Here is a 21,923-nt window from a genome sequence, read left to right as displayed (position 1 = left end):
CTTTCTGAGCTGACAGCGCTACTGCAAACATGGTGAACGTGTCTAAGACCCACCAGACATTCTGCAAGAAGTGTGGCAAGCACCAACCCCAAAGGCCTTCTGGGTTCTGAGCTACAACACAGAGCTGTGCTGGGAACAGAAGGCTGTGTTCTCACCTCTGTGGGGCTCACCTGTTCAGGCCTTGGCAGTAGCCAATGGTGGGGTTCTGCCAGGAGAAGGCCAGGAGCACATGGCGGAGCTTGTCAGGGAAGCTGGAGGAAGGGCAGGTGAAGTGCTTGTTGGTGGGGAAAGTTCTGTTGAGGTCCAGCTCGATCTGACGAGCAGCAGGGTGCTCACATGCCCGGCCCCGGGCCAGAAGCTCCTGGTAGCAGCCTGGGGCATGCAGGTGCTGTACACGGCGGTGGACCAGCCACCTCCAGACACGTGGACGGTGCTCTCGGGGCACACCTGCCCGGAGCAGCTGCTTGAGCTCAGCTGAGGGCGCCAGCTCTGTCAGGGTAGCCCAGCGGTCCCGTAGTGGCCTCTCCACAGCCTCGAGGGCCAGCAGGTGGTGGGAGCGCACCTCCAAGGCCTGGATCTTGGCTAGCAGTTTCAGGTCTTCCACCTCGTAGTCTGGCACCGTCAGGAAGCCATAGTCATCATACTCGCTGCTGGCAAAAGAGCCACGTTAGCACGGCCGTCACTGGATGGGCTCCCACCTTGGGTGCACTGAGATCACTCCAGAGCCTGGTCTCAGTTTGCTTATCTGTACAGTTGGGAGAACCTCCTGAAGATGAGGGAGATCCCCTTGGTAAATAGAAGAGCTTACATGCAGCCCAGGAGAGATGCATTCACTGGCTGCAATTCACTGTGTGTGCTGTGTGTGGCACCTTAGTCATCCCCAGGGAGCCTGTGAGGTGGGGCTCCTCACCTGCATTACCCGAGGGCTGAATATAGAGAGCAGAAGGGCAAAGTGACTTGTTTAGGGACACAAAGCAAAACTGGCAGACTCCTGCCAGTGACCCCAGAGCCTGACAGACACAACTTCCTGCTTTTTCTATGCTCAACCAGGGTTTGGCTGGAGGCGGCTTAAGTAACTGTGGGCACAGTGGCTATGTGATCTGTGTGCCTCCAACAGGCCCGCCCCCTCAGCTGGCACCACATAGTATGTGCCTGAGCCCTGGGGAGCCCACAGCTGTGTAGTGCTGGCATATGTGGCCAGCAGCACTGGCGACAATGATCTCACCATGCCCGCAGCCCCTCCCTGGTTGCCCACTGGGTTTACCTGACGGGGCTCAGCCCCACGCTGTCAGAGGCCTCTCCTGCTTCCCACTGCAGTGCCTCCTGGACCAGCTGCTGCAGCAGCTCAGGGAAGTCTGCAGCCTCAGCCCCTGCTGCCTCCTGCAGCCTCCGAAGCCCCGCCAGGTACTTGCTTTCTACCTGGCAGTTCCTGGCTTGGAGGTAGGCGCACTGTGAGAGTGGAGCAGCTGGTCAGGCTTCTGGGCTGCTTAGGCTACCAAAGCCACAAACACCTTTGGGCCCTCCCAATTCTGCTTTCCCTGCCCGCCCCTCTCCTGGACCTGCAGATAGAGAAAGGAGGCCATGGCTTACAGCAGGGAAGTGAGAGAGTGAGAGAGACCCAGGACCAAAATGAGGTGAGGGCAAGCAAGGGGCAGATATAGCACAGTGCATGCGTGGCTTGGAGTTGCTTCCTGGATCAGACACTGCACGCACTGTGGCCTGTGACAAGTCAGCTAATGTGTTAGCTCACCCTACACCTCAGGCTCTTCATTTGTAGAACAAACAGGGTTAACATGGGGTCTCCTCAGGATTCTGGCAAGGATCAGAGCCCCATGTAAAGCCCTGCCTGGCACTAGGCAGAGACAGCTCTGCAGGTTCAATTCACAGGATACTGTCAGGGCTCCCTCTGCAGGTGTGACCCACAGGATATAGTCAAGGCTCTCTCTGCAGGTGTGACCTACAGTATACAGTCAGGGCTCTCTCTGCAGGTGTGACCTACAGTATACAGTCAGGGCTCCCTCTGCAGGTGTGGCCCACAGGATACTGTCAGGGCTCTCTCTGCAGGTGTGACCTACAGTATACAGTCAGGGCTCCCTCTGCAGGTGTGGCCCACAGGATCCTGTCAGGGCTCCCCATGCAGGTGTGACCCCCAGGATACAGTCAGGGCTCCCTCTGCAGGTGTGACTCACAGGATACCCTCAGGGTTCCCCCTGCTGCCCTCACTGTGTACTTTCCTTCCTTAGGCTTTTGGGCACCCTCTTCCTTGGCCCCTGCACTCCCACCCTATCTCCTAGTGAACAAGTCAGATAGCTTTGGGTGATTCAGCTGTGCTCTCTGGGCCTTGCATTTTGTCTCTGTAAGATGGAGTCGGTGGAATTTAGGCATGACTGCTGGGCCAGCTCAGTCCTCATCTTGGCCTCAGGGCTGAAGCTGCCAACACCACAGTCCTGCTCAGGCACCACCTGCGTGTGTCTATGGACACTTCAACCCAACCCTCTGGAGAGCCTTTGGCCTTCCTCTCCTCCTGGTTTCTGCCTGCCCACCTCTTTCCTCTCATTGAGAACTTCCTGTGTCTTGTCTGAATGATGCAGGGATTTTGGGTAGGGAATCCAAACTGCCCCCTATGCCAAGTCTACCTTCTGCAAAGCTGCCACTGGAGTGACAGGCCTGAGAGATTAGGGAAGCAGAGGTGGGAGGCAAGGGGCAGGGAGTGGAGGAACACAGATGTGGCCATCAACCCTGGTACCTTGGTCAGCAGGGCTTTCTCCTTCTCTGCCACCTTCCTCCAGATCTTGGTGACCTGGTGGATCTCAGAGTTGAGGAAGCGGTTCTGGGTCCGATATGCTTCCATGTCATCCTGGAAAAAGGCAAGGGTAGTCAGCGGTGGTACCACAAACATCCTGCTCTGGAGAAGTCACCCTCGAAGGAGCTGCCAAAGCTTCCTTCCCAAAGGACAACTTCTCCAGCAAGATGTGGTAGCGAGCGACGCCCTAGACCTGGAGTTCAAGATGGCTGCCATCTCTGGACCATTCTGAGCCTCTGTTTTCTCATCTGTAAAATGGCAGATATGAATCCCCCCTTCAGTGGTTGGGAGAGTACAGAGCTAGCAGGTAACATCAAATGAGTGACAGAGCCCAGTAAAGCACTCAAATGCTGACTCTTCTGCCTTGTTGAGACAGGGTCTTAGGTAGCCCAGGCTGGCTACCAGCTCACTAAGTAGCTGCAGCTCACCTTGACTTCCTCTGCTTCCTGACTCCACCGCTCACATTCTAGGATAAGGCCTCTCGACCTGCCCTGGATGTTTTTAAATCAGTACGTATCGTCAGGTATTTGTAGCTATGCGGATTGCTTCTTGTTAAGTATCACTTTATACACATGACTATGTGATGCTCAAGGGTTTTGCATACTTTTGACCAGAGGACTCAAACCCAGCCTGTGTGGCATCTGAGGATGGACTCTGTCCACTGCCAGCCCCTTCTTTTCTGTTTTCCTTTCTGGTTTTGTATGTTTGTTTGAACGGGGTCTCATGTATCCCAGGCTGGTCTTGAATCTGCTACATAGCTGAAGAAGATAGCTTTGAACGCCAGACCCTCCTTCCTCCATTTCCCAGGTGCTAAGATAGCACATCACTCAGCTGATGTGGTCCTGAGTGAGGATCCAGGTGCAGTCCTGGATGTAGCTCTGAGCAGAACCATGTCAGGGATGCCAAGGCCGAGAGACATGGGAGTGGTTAAGGCTTTCCCCTGGTGCGGCTGCATATAATAAACCCACGCCCTCATTCCGGGCTGAGTTTCCAGGCTACTGGTGCATCAGAGACGCTGGCTGTACCACCCCAGCTCCTCTGTATGTGTCTGTCATTCCTTCTTTCCCGTGTTATCCATCCTGGGTCAATCCCAAGGCTGTGCAGGTCTTGGCAAGATGCATATACCACCACACATGGCCCTCCTTTGCTTTTCTTGGGATGACCCCATTATGGTCCCAGTTCCTAACTCATCTTCATCATCCTCCTGCTTCAGCCTCTAGAATAGCTGGGTTACACAGGTGTGTGCCTCCATGATGAGTTCCAACAGTTATTTTTTTCTTAACCCTACTGGGAAATTTTCTATAGCTGACTAAGTTCATTCTATCTATCTATCTATCTATCTATCTATCTATCTATCTATCTATCTATCTTTTAAAAAAAGATTTAATTATTTTATGCATGAGTGCTCTATCTGCATGCCAGAAAAGGGCATCAGATCCCAGTATAGATGGCTGTGAGGCACCATGTGGTTGCTGGGAATTGAACTCAAAACATTGCTCTTAACCACCGAGCCACCTCTCCAGGCCCGCCCCCACCCCCTTTAAAGTATGAAGCTATGGTGATAAATAGCTATGAGCTTTGAGGTCTCCACTCACAGTCCAGCATACGGGTGACAGCTGCTGTTTGAACGGAAGCTGGGTGAGCCACAGGAAGGTCCCATATTGAGCTATAACTGTAGCTCACAATCTTTGTTTTTCATTGAGAAGAACATTCCAGAAGCCATTCGAGCACACTGCCCACTCATATCCCCTGAGAACCCAAGCCTTTCCTTTTTCCTACTGGGGAAAAGTCCCAGGCTGTTAGTCACTGTGTGTGACTGCCACAGTCCATCTGTTCCCTCAGTCGACTTGCTTTAACTGATTATGGGGATTCTTACCCAACACCTAGGTGAGGGCTTAAAGTGTCTGTCAGTCCTGCAGTCCCACTGTGTGCCATCTGTGGGCGAAGTGTTAAAGGACCATTGCTCCCGTTTTACAGATGAGGAGACAAGGGTCTCACAATGATCCCCTCAGTGACACAGCTGGGGTGGGAAAGCAAGGATCCAAACCTGCGAATGCTCAGCCCACAGTAGACACTTAGCAAACCGCACTGCCTGTAGAGAACACCCAATCCTGCTCTGTGTCCCACCCCTTCCAGACCCAGGCTCAGCACAGGCACTCTGCAGACTTTGAGAATATGGATTTGTCACATAGGGTAGCCATTTCCAGGTCAAAGGGAAGGCAAGAGGTGCCCAGGCAGGGAGGTGGGTGTGAACACCCCTTGGAGCACAGTGGGTGGGAATGGCGGCCGGGCAGCTTCCAGTCAGCTTGGTGCCCTACCTTGAGTGCTCTCCTTGGCTCAGAACTGTAGGGAGAAAAAAGAGAGACCTCAGAGAAGAAAAAAGCCACAGAGTCCGAGCGAAGCAAGAGGACAACATGCAGGAGGAGCACAGGAGAGGAGAGCCTGCCACCACCTTCAAAGGACCAGACACCACAGATTGTCACAGGCGATGCTCGAGTAGGAGGGCCTGAGTCTCCCATGATGCCTGCTGCTGTATGACCCAAACCCGTCTGCCCCTCTGTCTTAGCTGTACGTGCTGGCAGAGCCCCAGCTTGGCTACCCTTCCCAGTCTTCCCAGCTTGATCCCCTCACTGTCCCGGATAGGACTTTATGTAGTCCAGCCTGGCCTCAAATAATGCTGAGGATGGCCTTGAATTCCTAATCCTCCTGCCTCCACTTCCCTCCTAGGTACAGGGACTATGAGCCTAGTTTGGTAGTACTGGGCTTCCTTACCCGAGGTCTGACACTTAAGAGGTCAGTGACACTACTCTTGGAATGACAGGATAAGAAGCCCTTTCTCTAAGACTGGGTGTCCTGTTTCAGGCAAGCAGGAGGTGTGAGCACTCTCTATGGGCACATGCTGATGACGGCCAGTTAGTGGGCCTTCCGAGAGCTACAAACTATTAGTCCATGCAGCTCTGTCAGGCTCCTGTTCTGGGCTCAGGAGCAGGATCTACAAGCATAAGATCCCAGGATGGCGAGTCTCCTTGAAATGGACCTCACTGATAAATGATCTTCTCATAGATGTGAATGAGGGCACACTTTGGCTCCTAGGGGAGGCAGGATAAAAGTGGCCCTTGGAACTCCAGCGCCACCCGGGTGATCAATCAGCACTGTGCTGATCTACTGGGTCTAAAACCATGGACACCAAGGAGGAAGGAGGTCAGGAAAACCAGGACATATAGGGCAATAAGGGTCATTCTCACCGCCACCCGCATGGCAGGGGCTCTGACAGGCCTCCGCTGCTCGCCCTTCTGCTGTATTCCTAGATAGCCTTTGACTCCAGGATAATAGCCATCCTGCCCCTGCTAGTTTGGGGTATGGCTCTCAAGTACCCTTCCTTCACCTGAAGGATTGTTCAGCCTCTGGAACTCTGGAAGAGTTAGGCCACTTCCTACAGAGGAGAGAGAACTTGATCAAAGCCAATCAGCTAGCAAGGCACAGAGTGCAGGACTCAACACCAGGGTAAGCTTACTTCACAGGGTGGGCAGTGGCCACATTTGACCCCGCCCTGTGCTTCTCCCAGAAGCCTCTCTTCTCTTTCTCCCTCCCACCACCCAGCAGTTCTTTGGTCGGGTCCCAGGTACAAAACATGGGAGGCCATGACAGGCAGTGTTTGGGATCTGACTGGCTCTGGTTCTGTGTGCTGTCCTTAGAGACAGTGAGTGAGAGTCAAGAGCACCTGTCCTTAGCCTCAGGCATGCTGCTGCTTGGGCAGCTCCTGTTGCAGCCTTTGCAGAGTCCCTGTGGCTCGAAACAGGTATCACACCTCAAATGACGTCCCCAACCCTCCCGTCACTGTTGGTCCCTGTGAGTTGGGGTGGCCTGCAGAGAGAGATGAGAATGGAGAAGGGAAGCAGAGCAAGGCATGGAAGGTGGCACAGCGAGGTTGGGAGAGCCTCTGTGCAGAGCGGGTAGAGAAGTCACAGACCTGAGCTCCAGCCCAGCCTGCTCCCACCTCTGCACCAGCTGCCGGGCAAGCAGCTTTACTCCTAGAACTTGAAGCTGGAAAGTGGGAAGTCCTCATCTGTCAGTCACTGTCTTGCAGGGCTCTTTCGGCTCTACAGATGATAAGCTGGGAGCCTGTGCATTTTTTCAGAGGCCCAGCACAGCATAAAAGGCCACATTACACTGGCTCTTCACAAAGAGAGGGATGGAAGAGAAATTTTCCTCTTAATACCTAGCTCTGGTTTAAATGTACCAGAATGAGGGGCAACTTCTGCCCTGATTAGAAAACCACTCATGGCACCCTCCCCAGAGGCCAGGAAAGCATGCTGGGTGGAGAGGGGGCCCTATCTTGAAGCATTCTGGATAGAGAGGGGGGACCTACCTTCAAATGCTCCATCCTCTCCTGCTGGCTCAGGAAGTCGCCATTGGTAGCATCGGCAGGCTGGCTGGGGGGCTGTGCAAGGTCTTCCGTGAGCTTCTGGGAGAGCTTGCAGATGACCTGCTGCTTGGCCTGGTTCTTATCCATGAGCAGTTGCACGTGCTGCTGAAGTGCCTGCACCTGCTGCTCTCGCAGGCCAGCCTCGTGCACCAGGCGATCACGGCCCTGCTCCAGAGCCTCCACCCTCTGGTTCAGGTCCGAGATCTGCCGCACCTTGTGCCGGACCAGCTCCAGCCGATCTTTGTCCTCAGTGGCTGCCAGGTACGCACTGGATGCTCGCTTCTCTTGCTGGGCAGCCTCCAGGGCCTTGTGTAGGATGATCACCAGCTCCTGGGTGGGAAGGGAACAGCCATGAGTGCTAGGAAGGCACATACTGTCACATACTATCTCAAAACTCTGAGATGGCCAACAGCTCCCCTGGGCATCTTAGCCCAATTCTCCTTTCTGACTTCCTGGTCCAGCACCAGGAGTAGATAAGCATAGGCTATCTGGCAAAACAAATAACAAAAACAAACAAACAAAAACCCCTCACACACTAGTAAGTTCTGCCTTAATATGGATGAGCAGAGATGTGGGTAGCATCTGGGTCACCTGAGACTGTGAGGCATATGCCCTCTGGGTCCTGTTCCCTTTTTTTCTGGCTGGGAAGTGACTGGAAAGAAGAGAAAAATTACCCAGTCCCCAAACTGGAGTTCATGTTGAGGAGAGCAGAGCTGCCCACCTGGACCAGCTCAGACTTGCTTGCTGTTATCTTGATTCCACAGTGCAAAAAAAAAAAAAAAAAAAAAAAAAAATAGAGATGCTATGGGCTATAGCATTCTGAGGCTTCTCCGTTATAGCTGAACCCACACTCTGACTTACACATGTCTACTCTGGAGAAGAAAAAACTGAAGCCCAGAAGAAGAGAGTTCAGTCCCAAGGCATCCAGACCACAGAGCCTGAGCTTAGTCATGGAATTGGGGTGCAGATGTGTGACATCTGGGTATAATACCTCTTGCCTCTCACTCTGAGACAGATATTGCTATAAAGGCCGTGGCATCCTTTCTTGCCACGGTACTTCAAGCTTCAGAATCCTCAAGATGGCATCTGTGATAGTTCATCTTGACTGTCAACTTGATGGGATTTAGAATTGCCATGGAAACAAACATCTGGGCATGACTGTGAACCAGTTTCTGGGTTAGAGGTTAACTGAGCTGGGGAGACCTGCTTTAAATGTGGGCGACACCATTCTGTGGGCTGAGGTTGTGGACTGAATTCAAAAGGGAAAAAGGGAGAAGAGAGCTGGGTGCGCATTCACCTCTCTCTGCTTCTGAGTGTGGATGTCAGGTAAGGAACTGCCTCAGTTTCTCCTGCCAAGACTTCTCTGCAGTGATGGAATATAACTTTGAACTGTGCCTCAAAATAACCCTTTTCTTTAAGTTGCTTTTGTTAGGTTTTGTTACAGCAACTGGAAAAGTAAGGAATACAGCATCCAAACAGCCATGTCCAAGCAAGCTGAGATGGGACTGGAGGAGAAATCCAGGCCACTCGCCAAGCAAATGCAATCTCTTTGTGTGTAGCTCTCAGCCCAGCAGTGAGAAACACTGCCTGCAAGGTCAGTCCAGGAAGCAAGTGGGAACAGCACTGGCCTTTCCTCCTCTGACCTCAGGTCTGCGGCGCTTCCCGGTGCCTGAGCTCTCTAACCCCCCAGGACTCAGGCCTGCCATGCCCAAAGAAGGGGATGAATGGATCCAGAGCCAGGACAGAGCTTTAGGAGCCAGGCAGCCCAGCAGCCCGGTGCCGGGAGGCCCCACAGGTCAGGTTCTGACCCTGCTAGTGTACTTGGAACACACATTCTCTTAGTGACACCTTAATTGTGCCCACGCTGCAGCGTTCCTGTAAGTAGATCGGCTGGAGGGAATTAATTACTAAGCAGGCTTCCACTGGGAGACCTGCCAGAGACCATGCCTGAATGGTTGGTAAGACCACCTTGGATCTACTGACAAATCTCTTCTCTGTTCTGGACTACTTTCAAGGCAGGACTTTATTATTGGCTCAGGCTGGCCTCAAACTCATGATCCTCCTGCCTCAGGCTTCCAAGTTCAAGAAGTAACCCCACACCATCATGCCAGTGATGTAGACCAGAAAGGGATGGTGACAGTTCCCACTTCCGAGGTCTGCAAAGACTGAGAGTAAAGATGGACCACTGTAGGGGAATGGTTGGCTGTGAGAGAGGGGTGGGTGGGTTTGGTGGGGCATGGTGGCTTGCACCTGGGGTGGAGGTGACGTAAGGCCCTTATACTTGGTAAAACAATTACACATGGTAAAACAATTCATAAGGCCTTGAGGAATAAAGAGGGTCAGAGATGGTCGACAGCCAGTGGGAGTTGAGGGTGGGACAGCCTTTCCAGGTTAGGCCCCCAAAGAAAGCCCAAAGACAGCCTGAGCAAAGGCCTGGGGAGCAGAAAGGGCAGGTTTGGAGCCTCGGAAGCTGGAGGGTGTGACCAGCAGGTGGGGTGGGGACAGGATTGCACACCAGACCACTATGTCTGGAATGTTCCACAGTGGAGAAACAGCTTCCTGGGGCTCTGGTGAGGGATTAACATTCCTGTGGCTCCAGGGTCTAGCTGAGACTTGGAGATGGCCCTGGGTCACTGCTGGGTGAAACAGGCACAGACACCACCACAGCTGAGTCTCTGGACCAGAAGCCCATAAATATCTTCCTCTGCTTCCGGGATCTGGGAGCCAACTCATTATAGTCAGTGAGCTCCTTTCGTTACTTGGTTCCCCAAATCTCCAACCAAGCTTCCAGCCAGAAACCCAACCAGCACCCCACCCCATCCCGACAGCAGAAGACGTGCTTGGGAGAGAGGAGCCTGGGGAGAGGAGGCAGCCTCACAGGAAGCTCGCAGATGGAGGAAACCTGGAGGCCAGAAAGACCCTGTGAACCTTCTGCCCAGCCACCGGGCTGTCACCTGGAGACTGAAGTCCAGGGAAAAGACTAAAGAGTCATCGGGCTAGAGCAGAGGGCCCCCAAGTCCTAGTTCCGGAGCCCTGGCTTCTCATGTAACCTTAGGAAATTGCTGTGTGACTAAGGATGGCCTTGAACATCTGGTCCTTCTACCTCCACCTCCTGAGTGCTGGGATTACAAGGGTATGCTTCACTTTAGACCTGCACTGGCTCTACCCCAGCTTAACATTACCGTTTTGAAGTTAGCAGCACCCAGAGGTGACATGTCAGGAATACAAGGATGGATGCAGCAAAATTTCCTGCATCCTGGGCCCCTGCAGAGGAACAGCTGGGTGGTTCTCAGTTTCCACGGTTTTGAGATCATAAGCAATGCCTGGGGACCAATTCTAGGAAGCAGAAGATCTGGTGTCTCAAATCAATTGTTGTCTGGGCCATCTCAGATTTTCAGACCTGGTCATGAGTTGTTTTATTTTATTTTTTAATTTATTTTTATTTATTTAATGTATGTGAGTGCTCTATTTGTTGTACATCTGCATGCCAGAAGAGGATATCAGATCCCATTACAGATGGTTATGAGCCACCATGTGGTTACTGGGAATTGAGCTCAGGACCTCTGGAAGAGCAGGCAGTGATCTTAACTGCTGACTCATCTCTCTGGTCCTCTTATTTTCCTTTTTAAAAGCCAATATGTTATCCTTTTAAATCAGCCTTTATTTTGCTGATTTATGCATACTCTTATGTGCATGACTACATGAAGTTCAGGAGAATGGTTGGGAGTTAACATAGGCCTCACTCTGCTTCATATATTGATATGTGGTCCCACTGGGAACTATTAAGAGGGAGGAAACAGTCCTTGGGCCACTGGGGTCTTTGAGAGGTGTGTAGCATCAGATAAGGTCAGGAGGATGGAGTCCCCAGCACTGAATCCTGTTGGTGAAGAGGAAAGCCAGACCCCCCCCCCCCACACACACACACACATACACGAGATGCAGGCACACATTCCTTGTGATGCCATGTGATGTCCTGAATTGCCTCAGAACTCTGTCAGCAAGGCCAGCCCAGGAGTGGTACTTCAGCCATAAAGCTCAAGCTGGTGGGCACTTGCCGAACATAAGCCAAGTGAGGCTGTGTGCACCCCAGCAATCAGAGGAACCCTGAAACATAGCAACCCCTTTTTATTTTTCATAAAGCAGCTTTCAGTAGGCATATTGCCACAGTCACAAATAACAGGCAAACAGATCTAAGGAGGGCGGATCTAACAGGGTGCCTTCAGGCTGGCCTCTTTATGGTGCTTTCTCATAATTAGCTCAATGATAAAGACCTCAGTTCCAGGCAGAGTGGCCTCAAGAGTTTAAAAATTGTCAAAAGCTTTTCCTCAAATTGTGTCAGCCCAGCTGCCTACCAGACCTCCTTCCAAGTCAGGGCCAAGTCCTGTCTGAAGACAGGCACTCTGAAGTTCTGGATAGTTTTGGGGAAGGGGGTTGCAGGACCATCCCCACCAAGTTTCCTAAACAAACAACCAAGACATCCCAAGTGAGTCTACATGGCCCCACTGGGGTCTGACTTTCCCAGCACCTGACAGATAGCCAACACTAGCCAACAGTCAGCCATCCGCAGGGTCAGACAGCTTTCAAACTGGGCGTGACTTTCAACTCAGGGGCCTGAGGCACCTAGCCAACTGGCCACCTAGTGCTGTCTCCTGGAGTCTAAACCAACCTCTGTAGGTCCAGTGATGGGGTTGGTGAGATGGATAATGACTTAAGTGGGCTTACTGACTTAGGGAGGCATTGAGAGTGAGCTCATGTTTTCCAAGATCAGTCCTGGCACTTGTGTATGATGCTACGCCATGAGATTGGGGAGGAGTGGAGGTAACCCTGGCTATGGACAGCATCCCAAGCTTGCAGCATCAGACCTCAGGCAAGTCACCACCTCTAAGCCCTGCTGAGCAAGGCTCCATGAAAGGACTGAGTGGTAGTGGTAGCTACCACAGTAAACTCTAGTGGTAGGTAGATCAGACTCTAACCCCACATTTGACCCCTGGGACACTTGGGTTTGGAGAGCTCTCAGACCCTCAGACCTCCAGAAAGGAGGGTGGCATCTGTGGTAAGAACTAGAACGGATGCTCAAACTGCCCTGTGTGTGCTGGGGCCATGACATATTAACATGCCGGTTAGCATATTCTATCTTCTCTTCTCCATAGGATGGCAGAGTCTTTGAGGCCAAGGGTTTGGTTCCAGTGTGCTTTCCACAGCAAAAAAACTGAGGAACAAATTCTCACAGGGCCACGGAATCCACTGGTGTTCATCTACTTCAGTGGTTCTCAACCTTCCTAATGCAGTGACCCTGATTTAATACAGTAGTTCTTCATGATATGGGGACCCCCATTCATAAAATTATTTTAGTTGTTACTTCATAAGTGTAATTTTGCTATTGCTGTGAATCATAATGTAAATATCTGTGTTTTCTGATGGTGTTAGGTCACCCCCAAAGGGGTCATGACTTCCAGGTTGAGAACCACTGATCTACATGGTTGGCTGAACTGAGATATGTTGCCATTTTCTCCTGAGGCTAGAACCTTTTCCCACCCAGGAAAGCATCTTATGGGCGTTGCCCTTGGGAAAGTCAGGAGCCATTTTCCTTCTAAGGGATGCTGTCATAGTTAGCTTCAGCTGTCACCTTGACACAAACCCAGTCACTGGGAAACAGGGAACTTGAACAGAAGAATGTCCAGATCAGACAGGCAGGTGAACTTAAACAGCATAAAAAAGGTAGTTGAGCAAACCAGTGGAGACAAATCAGAAAGCAGTATCGCAGCCTTCCTCTGTCACTCTTACTGCAAGCTTCTACCTGGAGCTCCTGCCTTGCTTCCCTAAAGGAGCACTGTAACATGTAAGATAAAATAACCCCTCTCTTCCCAATTTGGTAATGGTGCTTACCAAAGCAACAGAAATCCAGAACAGACACTGAGGGTCTGAGATGAATTTCTCTCTACCCAATATTACCAGTGCCAGGTACCACCCTCCAAGTACCACTGTGCACCCAAGGCCTGGCTTCTCTGTTCCATCTGCCCCTGGCCACCTTGGTGTCAGCAGCTGGTCTCCTGTTCCTCCCTCTTGTCTTTGGTGTCTGGATGACTGGTTAACACTTAAGAGCTGGTTGAATCCGATGACCTGAGCTCTCACCTCATTGAGAGGCCAGGAACATACTTCCTGAAAGCTCTGACAGGATCACTCCACCATCTCCTTAGAGCCGGGGGTGGGGGGGGTGGGGGAGCCTGTTCATTGTAAGGTGGGAGGAACCAACACTTAGGGCTGGGAGCCCCAAAGTAAAAGCCTGACAGCCATACATGCAGCTATGGGCACTGTGGGTTGCGAGGCATTGACCTTAGGGTCCAGACTCGGGCCTCTCCAGAAAGAATGGCCATAACTGCATTTATTTTGAGGATCCAGGCTGGGAAGTTAACAGACACATCACAGTCAGAATGTAGGCCTGTTCCTGGGGGTAGGGGTGGGGGTGGGGGTGGGAGATGCATGCATTTATCAGATCAAAACCAACCCGGTCAGCTCCCTCACTCTGTAGACCAAGCTGCCAAGCTATCAGCCTTTGTGGAATGAATGTGACTTTGTTTTGCTTTGCTTTGCTTTGCTTTGCTTTGCTTTGCTTTGCTTTGCTTTGCTTTGCTTTGATTTGACTTGCTCAACTTAACAGAGTAAACAACTTAACAGGTATTTGTGGTTTTGCTTGCTTGGACTGGACTTGACATGGTTTTCCTTTCTATCCGTGCAGGGTTCCCAGACTGCCCTTTGGGAATCAGTTGGGAGGCCAGAGCCAAAGTCTCTTCGATAAAGCAGCAAGACTACTACATGCCAGCTCATTTAGGGGGACTTCCTTCCCAAGGCACGGATCATCCCAGCATGGAAAGACGGCCGGCCCGCCCGTCCTTCCTCCCTCCCTCCCTCCCATTTTCCCTCTTCCATTGTACACTCAATAAAATAAATAAATGAAAAAAAAAAAAAAAAAAAAAAAAAAAAGAATGTAGGCCTGCCTGCTCTGGGAGTCGCTGCTAGCCTATGATGTATCTGTGAGACAGTGAAGTACATTCATACTATAAGTCAAAGGCTACACCACAAACCCTTCTCTCCCAGCCATCTTTCTCAACAGAGTAAAGGTTTCCTGGGAAGTTACCCAGTAAAAAAATCCACATTTTGAAAGGCTCAAACAACTTCTTCATGGCCTTCTCTGTTTGAATGGGCTATTTCCTGGCAATCCTTACAGGCCTCTAAGAGTCTTGCCTTCGTTATGGAAGGAAGGCAGGGAGCTTCCAGAGGTTCACAGGTCTCCAAGCGCCTCCTGAGTACCTATGACCATTTGCTACGCCTTGGAAAGAAAGGCTAGGTAAGGGGCGAGCTACCCATGTGTTCTAGGAAGAAGGGACATGTGGCAACAGGACAGCCAGTGTGTGCAGTTCTTTTCCATTTTCTTCCAAGTTTGGGTTGGGGCTTCAGCTACATGAATCCAGGGATCTGAAGCCATTACAGTTCAACTGAATACCTTCTAGTGACAAGGACCAGAGGAAAACAGATCACTGGGCTCAAGGAAGACCTGAGCTCTCATGTCATTGCTATGTCCCCACATAGGATGTCACATGCAGTAAGTACACGTCTGAGTGTTCATTTACCCCGCAGCTGCCTCTGCTATACATGCACACTACAGGCCTGAGGTAAAGATGCATGAATGAGAGAAACCTTTCCAATCTCCACCTACCTCACTAACTGTAACCCCTGGCCTGCTGTGAAGGGGCAAGGTTAGGAGGGCAGAGGGTGCTTTTCTCAACCGGTGTCTCCCCAAACAGTCCAGAAAACACAAGAAGAATTGTAGAAAGGAATGAAGACTCAGCTATACAGAGTACATGCCCCACCCCAGCCTGAGTCCTGCACAGCAAGGGTCAGAGAAGGAAGCAGGAAGGGCTCAGTCAGGCAGCTGGAGATCAAGCACAAGCTTCCTCACACAGTGGAAAGGAGCCCACCAAGGCCTCACTGGGCTTCTCAGAACAACTGTGAGACCTTCACTGTCGTTATGCTAGAGAGAGAGGTACCCGCTCAGTGCTGCAGCTCTCCCACACCTCGGCCACTGATGCTCACCGTGTCCAAAATAGCCTTTCCCCATAACCAAGCCTTGTTCTGAGGTGAAACCTTCTGAACATGTTAATGCCCTTTGTTTTCCACAATGGCTACACATGTCCTTCTGTAACTGCTACAGTGAACTTCACATGTAAAAACTAAATCCCTTTCTTGTCACTGTTCTCTGCCACACCTTGCCAGCGTTGTCTGTCCTGTGCCAGTCCCTCAGGTATCTGTACAGTCAGAAGGTACGACTATTCTCCCAGTGCACTGGGGACCCCTTCCAAGACCCTGCATCCAGACAGTACTCCAAGACTCTGACTTTCCTCCATGTTGGGTCAGACCACCCAAGTCTAAGAGGCATCCAAGACCCAATTATTAAAGTAGGTCACCCATGCCTTTGGTGGCCTCCTATCACCTAGTTTGTGACAGAATGCTTCTAGTAACTGACATCGAGGCATTGCTGATCTCTGTAGCTGTCCTTTGAAGACCACAACTAGCTGTGCCGGGTCAGGCTGATGCGCCACACAGAGCAATTGACAAGGCTCAAAGCCACGGGGCACAATGGGGCTCCAGGGAATGGGCTGGGGCTCACCTTCTGTGACTTGAGCTCTTTGGTGAGCATCAGCACCTGCTGTTCCAAGGCCACAACCTTCTCCTGGGCTGTGCGGCTCCGAGCTAGTCCATCAGAAAAGAACGGGAAGGTGTTGCTTTGCCGCTTGGGTTTCTGCATGGGACCCGAGGGCACGGAGGACCTGGGAGCACACTTGGGAGGATCCTCTGGCTCTTTTTCTGCTTGAGGAGAGAAACACAGATGTCAGGATGGGCAGACCTACAGGTGCCTCATTTTCAGGTAACAGCATCTTTCTGCATTTTCCTGGAAACGGGGAAATATACCTTGCTTATTTATGAATGATTACTAAGAATTCTGCAGGAAAGATGGCATCCTGGGGACAGATGGCAGTGACAGCCACATAATAGTATGAATGCACTTAATGCCTCTGAATAGGTAATGGAATGTAACAAAATGGTATACTTTGTTATGCATATGTATTTTACTACAATAAAACACCCTAAACCCGGTGGTGCACGCCTGTATCCCAGCACAGGAGGGAGGCAGGGGTAGAAGAAGATTGCAAGTTCAAGGTCACTCTCGGCTATATAGCAAGTTAGAGGCCTGGGATAAATGAGACTCTGTCTTATCGGGGAAACCAACAGAATCGGTTTCCCTCTTCATCTCTGGAGCCTGAGGAGGGAGGGGAGCCCTGTGAGACTCAGCAGGTAAACAAAGGTAACTCATCTGGAGAACAGAAACCTGGAAGATTCTGGAGGGCCCCTCCCGCAGCAGTATAAACCTGAGTCAGCCTCTGCTGGGGGAGGGGCTGACCAACCCAACCATGGAGAAAAGAGACATGGGGACGGCCGAGCCGCAACAAGCAGAGCGCAGCAGACAGGGCTTCTGTGCAGCTTTCAGGACTCTGCACCTGTGTGGGCATTTTTCAGTGATCCAGTTGCTTTTCTGAGTCACCCCTGATACTTTTAAGTACTCTGCCCTCACCCCTGTTAGTAACCCCAATAAAAATTTGTTCTGTTATGAGTGTTCTTTCTGGAGTGAATAGACGTGTGTGTGTGTGTGTGTGTGTGTGTGTGTGTGTGTGTGTGTTACATCTTCCCAGGAAGAGTATCACACAACATACACTGCTAAGGACTGAATGTTTGTGTTCCCATAGCCCCAGGCTGAAGCTCTAGTCCCCCAGAGAGCTGGCATTAGGAGGCAAAGCCTTAGGTAATTTAGATGAAGGTGCAGCTCCAGGATAGGGTTAGTGCCCTCAGAAGAAGGGGAAGATGAGAGCTCTCTCCCGCCTAAGAGGACACAGCGTTGGCTGTCTTCAAGCCTGGAGGAGACCTTTCCTAGAATCCTGCTCTGCAGCATGTGGACCTTGGACTCCTCAGCTCCCACCTAACTATAAAAACTACAGCAGGTGTTCTGCTTACACACACACACACACACACACACTCACACACACACACACACACACACACCCTTGCAGGCGGGGAGGAGACAGGGTTTGGTCTCAGACTTGGACAAAGCTCACCTGGAATGCTGGGGTCAGAGGTCAAGGGCTGCTCCCTGATTTGAGACTCTACACTCTGTGATTGCTCTTCCACGAGTGGCCCATGGGCTGTTGCTTGGGCCTGTTTGTTGCCACGGATGTTGTGCATGGTGTTTCTGAAAGGAGGAGTGAGGAGCATGAGGCCAGCAACCTCCTTGTCCTTCTTGTTGCCTGCAGAGCTCTGGCCTCAGCAGCATGCTTCTAATTATCCCAACTGGTCTTCACCTCAGCATCCTGTATGATGCAGCCCCACTTCCCCTGCCCCGTCCCAAGCCCCATTCCCACCTCCCTAGCCCCCTCCCAAGCCCCTCACCCTTCTTACATAGCCCCTTCTACACTATACTTCCCTACCTTTTATTCCTGGTGAATTTCACACTTAAATACGGTGATTTCTTTTTAGATTTCTTTTTAGATTTTATTTTATGAGCATTTTGCCTGGATGTGTGTCTGTGAACCACATGCACTCCTGCTGTCTGCAGTGGTGAGAAGAGGGCATCGGATCCCTTAGAACTGGAATTACAGACGGTTGTGAGCCATTGTGTGGATGCTGGAAATTGAATGGGTGGGGGTCCTCTACAAGAATAAGTGCTCTTAACCACAGACCATTTATTTCCCCAGCCTCCTACAGTGTATCATGGCCATATCCTCCCTAACTTCCCCCAGCCCCTTCAATAAATTCCCTTCCCACTGACTCCAATTACTACTGTCTGCTTGAGCAAGGACAACCTACCATTGGTTACGACCCTGAAGAACAATGGCTCTCCCTTCCCCAGTAGCCACTAGTTGCCAGTAGTGTGCCAGCTAGTGGTAGAACTTCATGAGCCCCTACCCCATTGGTGCTGGAATTACTGACTGGCTAGATCTTGTACAGGTCTTGTGCAGGTTAACCATCGCTCCTGCAATGGCCACTTATATAAGCTTGGTTCCCATAACCCCAACCTTGCTGCTGAGGTATGTGCCCCACACCTGCCATTCTGCTCACTGGTAGACTTAGAACAGCACCTGAATAAGAAATTGCTTCATGTTTGTTGAATGGACTTGCCGACCTAACTTCCCCAAACCCTCTGGCCTCCTAACTACCATGCCCAAAGGCCATCAGTGGCTCCCAGCTCGGCTGAGGCATGTTGCAAACATTTCCATGCAGCTCTCTGCCTTCACTGTCTTCCTAGACCCAGACCCACCCTGCCTTGCAGGCTCCACTGACTCATGGCTACTGAGGAACTTACTACACTGGTGCCCAGGCAGCTTCAGACAATGGCTTGTAGAGGCTGAGACCCCACCCCAGAGTCCAGACTTAACCTTTGTATGGTTTACAGAAAGAAACCAAGTATCAACAAAGGCTATCCCCAAAGTACAGACTACAACAAATCATGGTCCACCAGATGAAGAGATAGCTCAGGTGCTTATGCTCCTGTGCAAAAAGATAAAAGTACATTGATCTGGTAACTAGTAGCAAGGGACAGAAAAAGAGCTCCCTATGTGAACTGTTTGAAACTGCAGGCTGTATAAAGAGAATCAGCCCATGCACCACAAGAAATACGCTAGCAGGAGGCACATCTGTACAGGGAGGGCTGAGAGGATGAGGGCGTCTGAGAGCCAGCCTTAGGCAGGCGAATTTCCCAATGGAGTTTTGTAGGAGGGGTTCTGAAGGCAGGGAGACTTCTTTGAAATTTCCCGAGATTTCTTTCAATGTAGATACAAGATGTAGAGTGCCTGACTTGAAGGTGTTTTGAATGTTCTTATTTGTGATCTCACAATGATCTTACAACTAAAATAATTTGCCATGCAGAGAAAGGCTAACCTCAGCTCCAGCCCCCACCCTGTGTATTTGTGTAGGGCTCGGTGAACAGCGGCTGTTTTCTTCGTTCACTGTCCACTTTTGTGTTGTTGTGACAGGGTCTCTCTCAGAACCCAGAACTGGCAGCTCAGCTAGACTGCCTGGCCAGTGAGCACTGGAGAGTTTCCTGTCTCTGCTTCCCCACTGCTCCAGTTATAGAGAGGACCCGAGATCACTTAGCACTCACTCAGCATCTCTCTAGTTCTTTCTTTGAATTTTTCTTATTCTTGAGATGGAGTCCCATGTACCTTAGATCATATCTCATGTTTAACACTTGCTTTGTGACAGAGGATGACTCTGGACTTCTGACCCCTCTGCTGTGTGGCACCAGGGATCAAATGCAGAGCTCCAGTGAGTCCAAGAGGCAAGGACTCTACCGCCTGAGCTACAGTCCCAGGCCTACACTTCTCCTGACCCAACCTTACACTGCTTACTAGTACACAGTAGCCACGAACACTGTCTGCCTTACATAGAGGGTAGGGAAAAAACAACATAAATTTGATATGTTGACTCTTTTTCTGAGAGAGAGAGAGAGAGAGAGAGAGAGAGAGAGAGAGAGAGAGAGAGAGGAGAGAGAGTAAGAGCTACCCATCCAGTGACAGTTCCTATTTTCTGAGAATTGCAGAGACTTGCTTTGAGCTGTCACAACTGTTGTCACTATGACCAGTTACCGTTTTGGGCGAAACTGCAGCTGGAGGCATTTACTAAGCAGCAGCAGGGTGGGGGTGGGGTGGTCAGACAAGGGGACAGGAAATTCGGTAGACCCTGGCTCAGTTGTGTTGTCCCTGTGTGAGATCCATCCTTCAAGCAATAGATAGACAAGTCACTCTGGAAAACCCTCATTCCACAAATGCTCAGACGGTGGAGAAACAAAACATAGTTTGACAGACTCTATTCCAGGTCCCAGAAAGGGAAGGGAGTCAGGGACTGAGCCTGATAATGGTTGTGAAACTTGGGCGGGGGGGGGGGGAGGGGGGGAACGGATTATGGGTGCCCTCTCCCCTGCCTCAGAGGGTACTCAGTGATTCTTCAGATACCTGCAGAACTGTCCAGGGAGGCCAACCCACGCCTTCAGGCCCTCTACAAACTAGTTTCTGGGTCTACTCAAATTTCAAGTTCTTTTTCAGTCAGTCCCAGCAATTTGTGTTTTTTAAGGAATTTGTCCATTTCATCTAAGCTTTAAAATTTGTTGACATTACAGTTGTTCACAGCAGTCCCTGGAACCTGTTTATTTTTTAACAGGAACTCACTAAGTAGCCCAGGTTGACCTTGAACTCAGAATTTTCTTGTCTCCAGCACCATGTCTGGCCTTTATAATTCTTTTTATTTCTGTAAGGTCGATAGTAAAGACTCTTTTTTGTCTCCAAGTTTACTAATTTGAATTTTCTCCCTTTTCTTGACCTAGCTAAAAGTTGTCAATTTTGTTGGACTTTTAGAAGAAAAACACAATATGCCATGGCACAGTTGGGGAGGTCAGAGAACACTTGGGGGTCTATTCTCTCCCTCCACTAAGTATGTCCCAGGGATCGAACTCAGGTCATCAGCCTTGGCAGCAAACACCTTTACCTGCGGGGCATCTCCCCAGCCTGAAGCCGTTCTGAAAGAAGATCCAGTCTGCTTGTTTTGGGGTTCAGGATAAGAAAAGAATGGAGTTGTATTTTCAAGGACTAACAAAGACTGCAGTCATCAGCAGGATTAAGGTCGGCATTAGGATCCTAAAGCTCTGACCTTGTATTTGGTTATTAAGACTTGGTTACAAAGGACCCCTGACTTCCTGGGCTGGTCATTTCCCTTCTTGGTTCTTACTTCCCCCATCTGAAAATAAAAGCACAGTGGGCATGCTGGAGAGGCCATCAGCCACCATGATGGGGATTAGGCTGTGCTGAACACTGCCACCCATGGGTCTCAAGGGCGCAAGCCACAGAAGTTGGGGGAGGACCCAGGGACACACGGCACAGCCAGAGGCACTGGCTAGTGGGGTGACAGTCACCACTGCCCACACTTCCCTCTGTCAGGAGTGAGCTTCCCCAGCATGTCACAGGGCTTGTGACTAGTGGTCCTTGGATGTGGAGCAAGAAGACTTCAACGTGAAGGCAGGAAGAGGGCCCTTCTGGTCCTGGCTGGTTTCTCTCTGGGATAAGTACACTGTCCAGGTAGCCACCACTCAGCTGAGCCATGGTCCCTGGAGGAAGCGTCTCTGCATCAACTTTGCTCGGAGCCACTCAGGTTACTCTCCGTGTATGGCTGGCTCCCAGGGCCGGTGGTCCTCAGCGTGTGCTTTACTAGATTTGAACCACTGTGAAAACACACCTCTAAGTGCTTCTCTGAGAAAGCTTTAGCTGAAGGGAGGAGACCCACATTGAAATGTGGGCAGCGGCATCCATGGGCAGGGAGGGTTCCAGATGGAGTAAGAAGGAGAATTAAACCAAGCACTGCCGTTAATTTGTCTGTGTCCCCACGGTGGCTGCAGAGTGCTCAGCTTCTGCCTCCGTGCTTTCCTGCACACGATGGACTGACTACCTGTTCTCAAACTGGGACCCGGAACAAGCCCTGCTTCCTTGAGTTGTTTTACTTAGGGATTTGGTCATAGTAGTGAAAAGAATATGTAATTCAGCTCTGTTCTGAAAGGACTGGCCAGCACAGGGGTGATGATCACCAAGGGGGACAGCATCA

At 50.9% G+C, this 21,923-nt stretch overlaps 1 protein-coding gene across 5 annotated transcripts in view; it reads right to left on the bottom strand.

Annotated features, from left to right (window-relative positions):
* Tbc1d2 (TBC1 domain family member 2) overlaps window positions 1-21,923 on the bottom strand; it is a 47,045-nt gene that overhangs the window by 10,115 nt on the left and 15,007 nt on the right. For 2 of the 5 annotated variants that reach the window (XM_034503110.2, XM_076935005.1), the window contains exons 4-9: window positions 17,396-17,529; window positions 15,895-16,094; window positions 7,173-7,559; window positions 2,747-2,857; window positions 1,265-1,449; window positions 171-650 (exon numbers count right to left, since the gene is read on the bottom strand). In XM_034503110.2, coding sequence (XP_034359001.1) covers window positions 171-650; window positions 1,265-1,449; window positions 2,747-2,857; window positions 7,173-7,559; window positions 15,895-16,094; window positions 17,396-17,529 — 1,497 coding nt within the window. The remainder of the gene's footprint in view (window positions 1-170; window positions 651-1,264; window positions 1,450-2,746; window positions 2,858-7,172; window positions 7,560-15,894; window positions 16,095-17,395; window positions 17,530-21,923) is intronic. The other 3 variants (XM_034503111.2, XM_034503112.2, XM_034503113.2) reach the window with 3 other exon arrangements.

The sequence above is a fragment of the Arvicanthis niloticus genome, chromosome 5, assembly GCF_011762505.2.
Source record: "Arvicanthis niloticus isolate mArvNil1 chromosome 5, mArvNil1.pat.X, whole genome shotgun sequence".
Classification (NCBI taxonomy): domain Eukaryota; kingdom Metazoa; phylum Chordata; class Mammalia; order Rodentia; family Muridae; genus Arvicanthis; species Arvicanthis niloticus.
The sequence above is the reverse complement of the archived record's forward strand: the minus strand, read 5'-3'. Positions and strand labels throughout refer to the sequence as shown.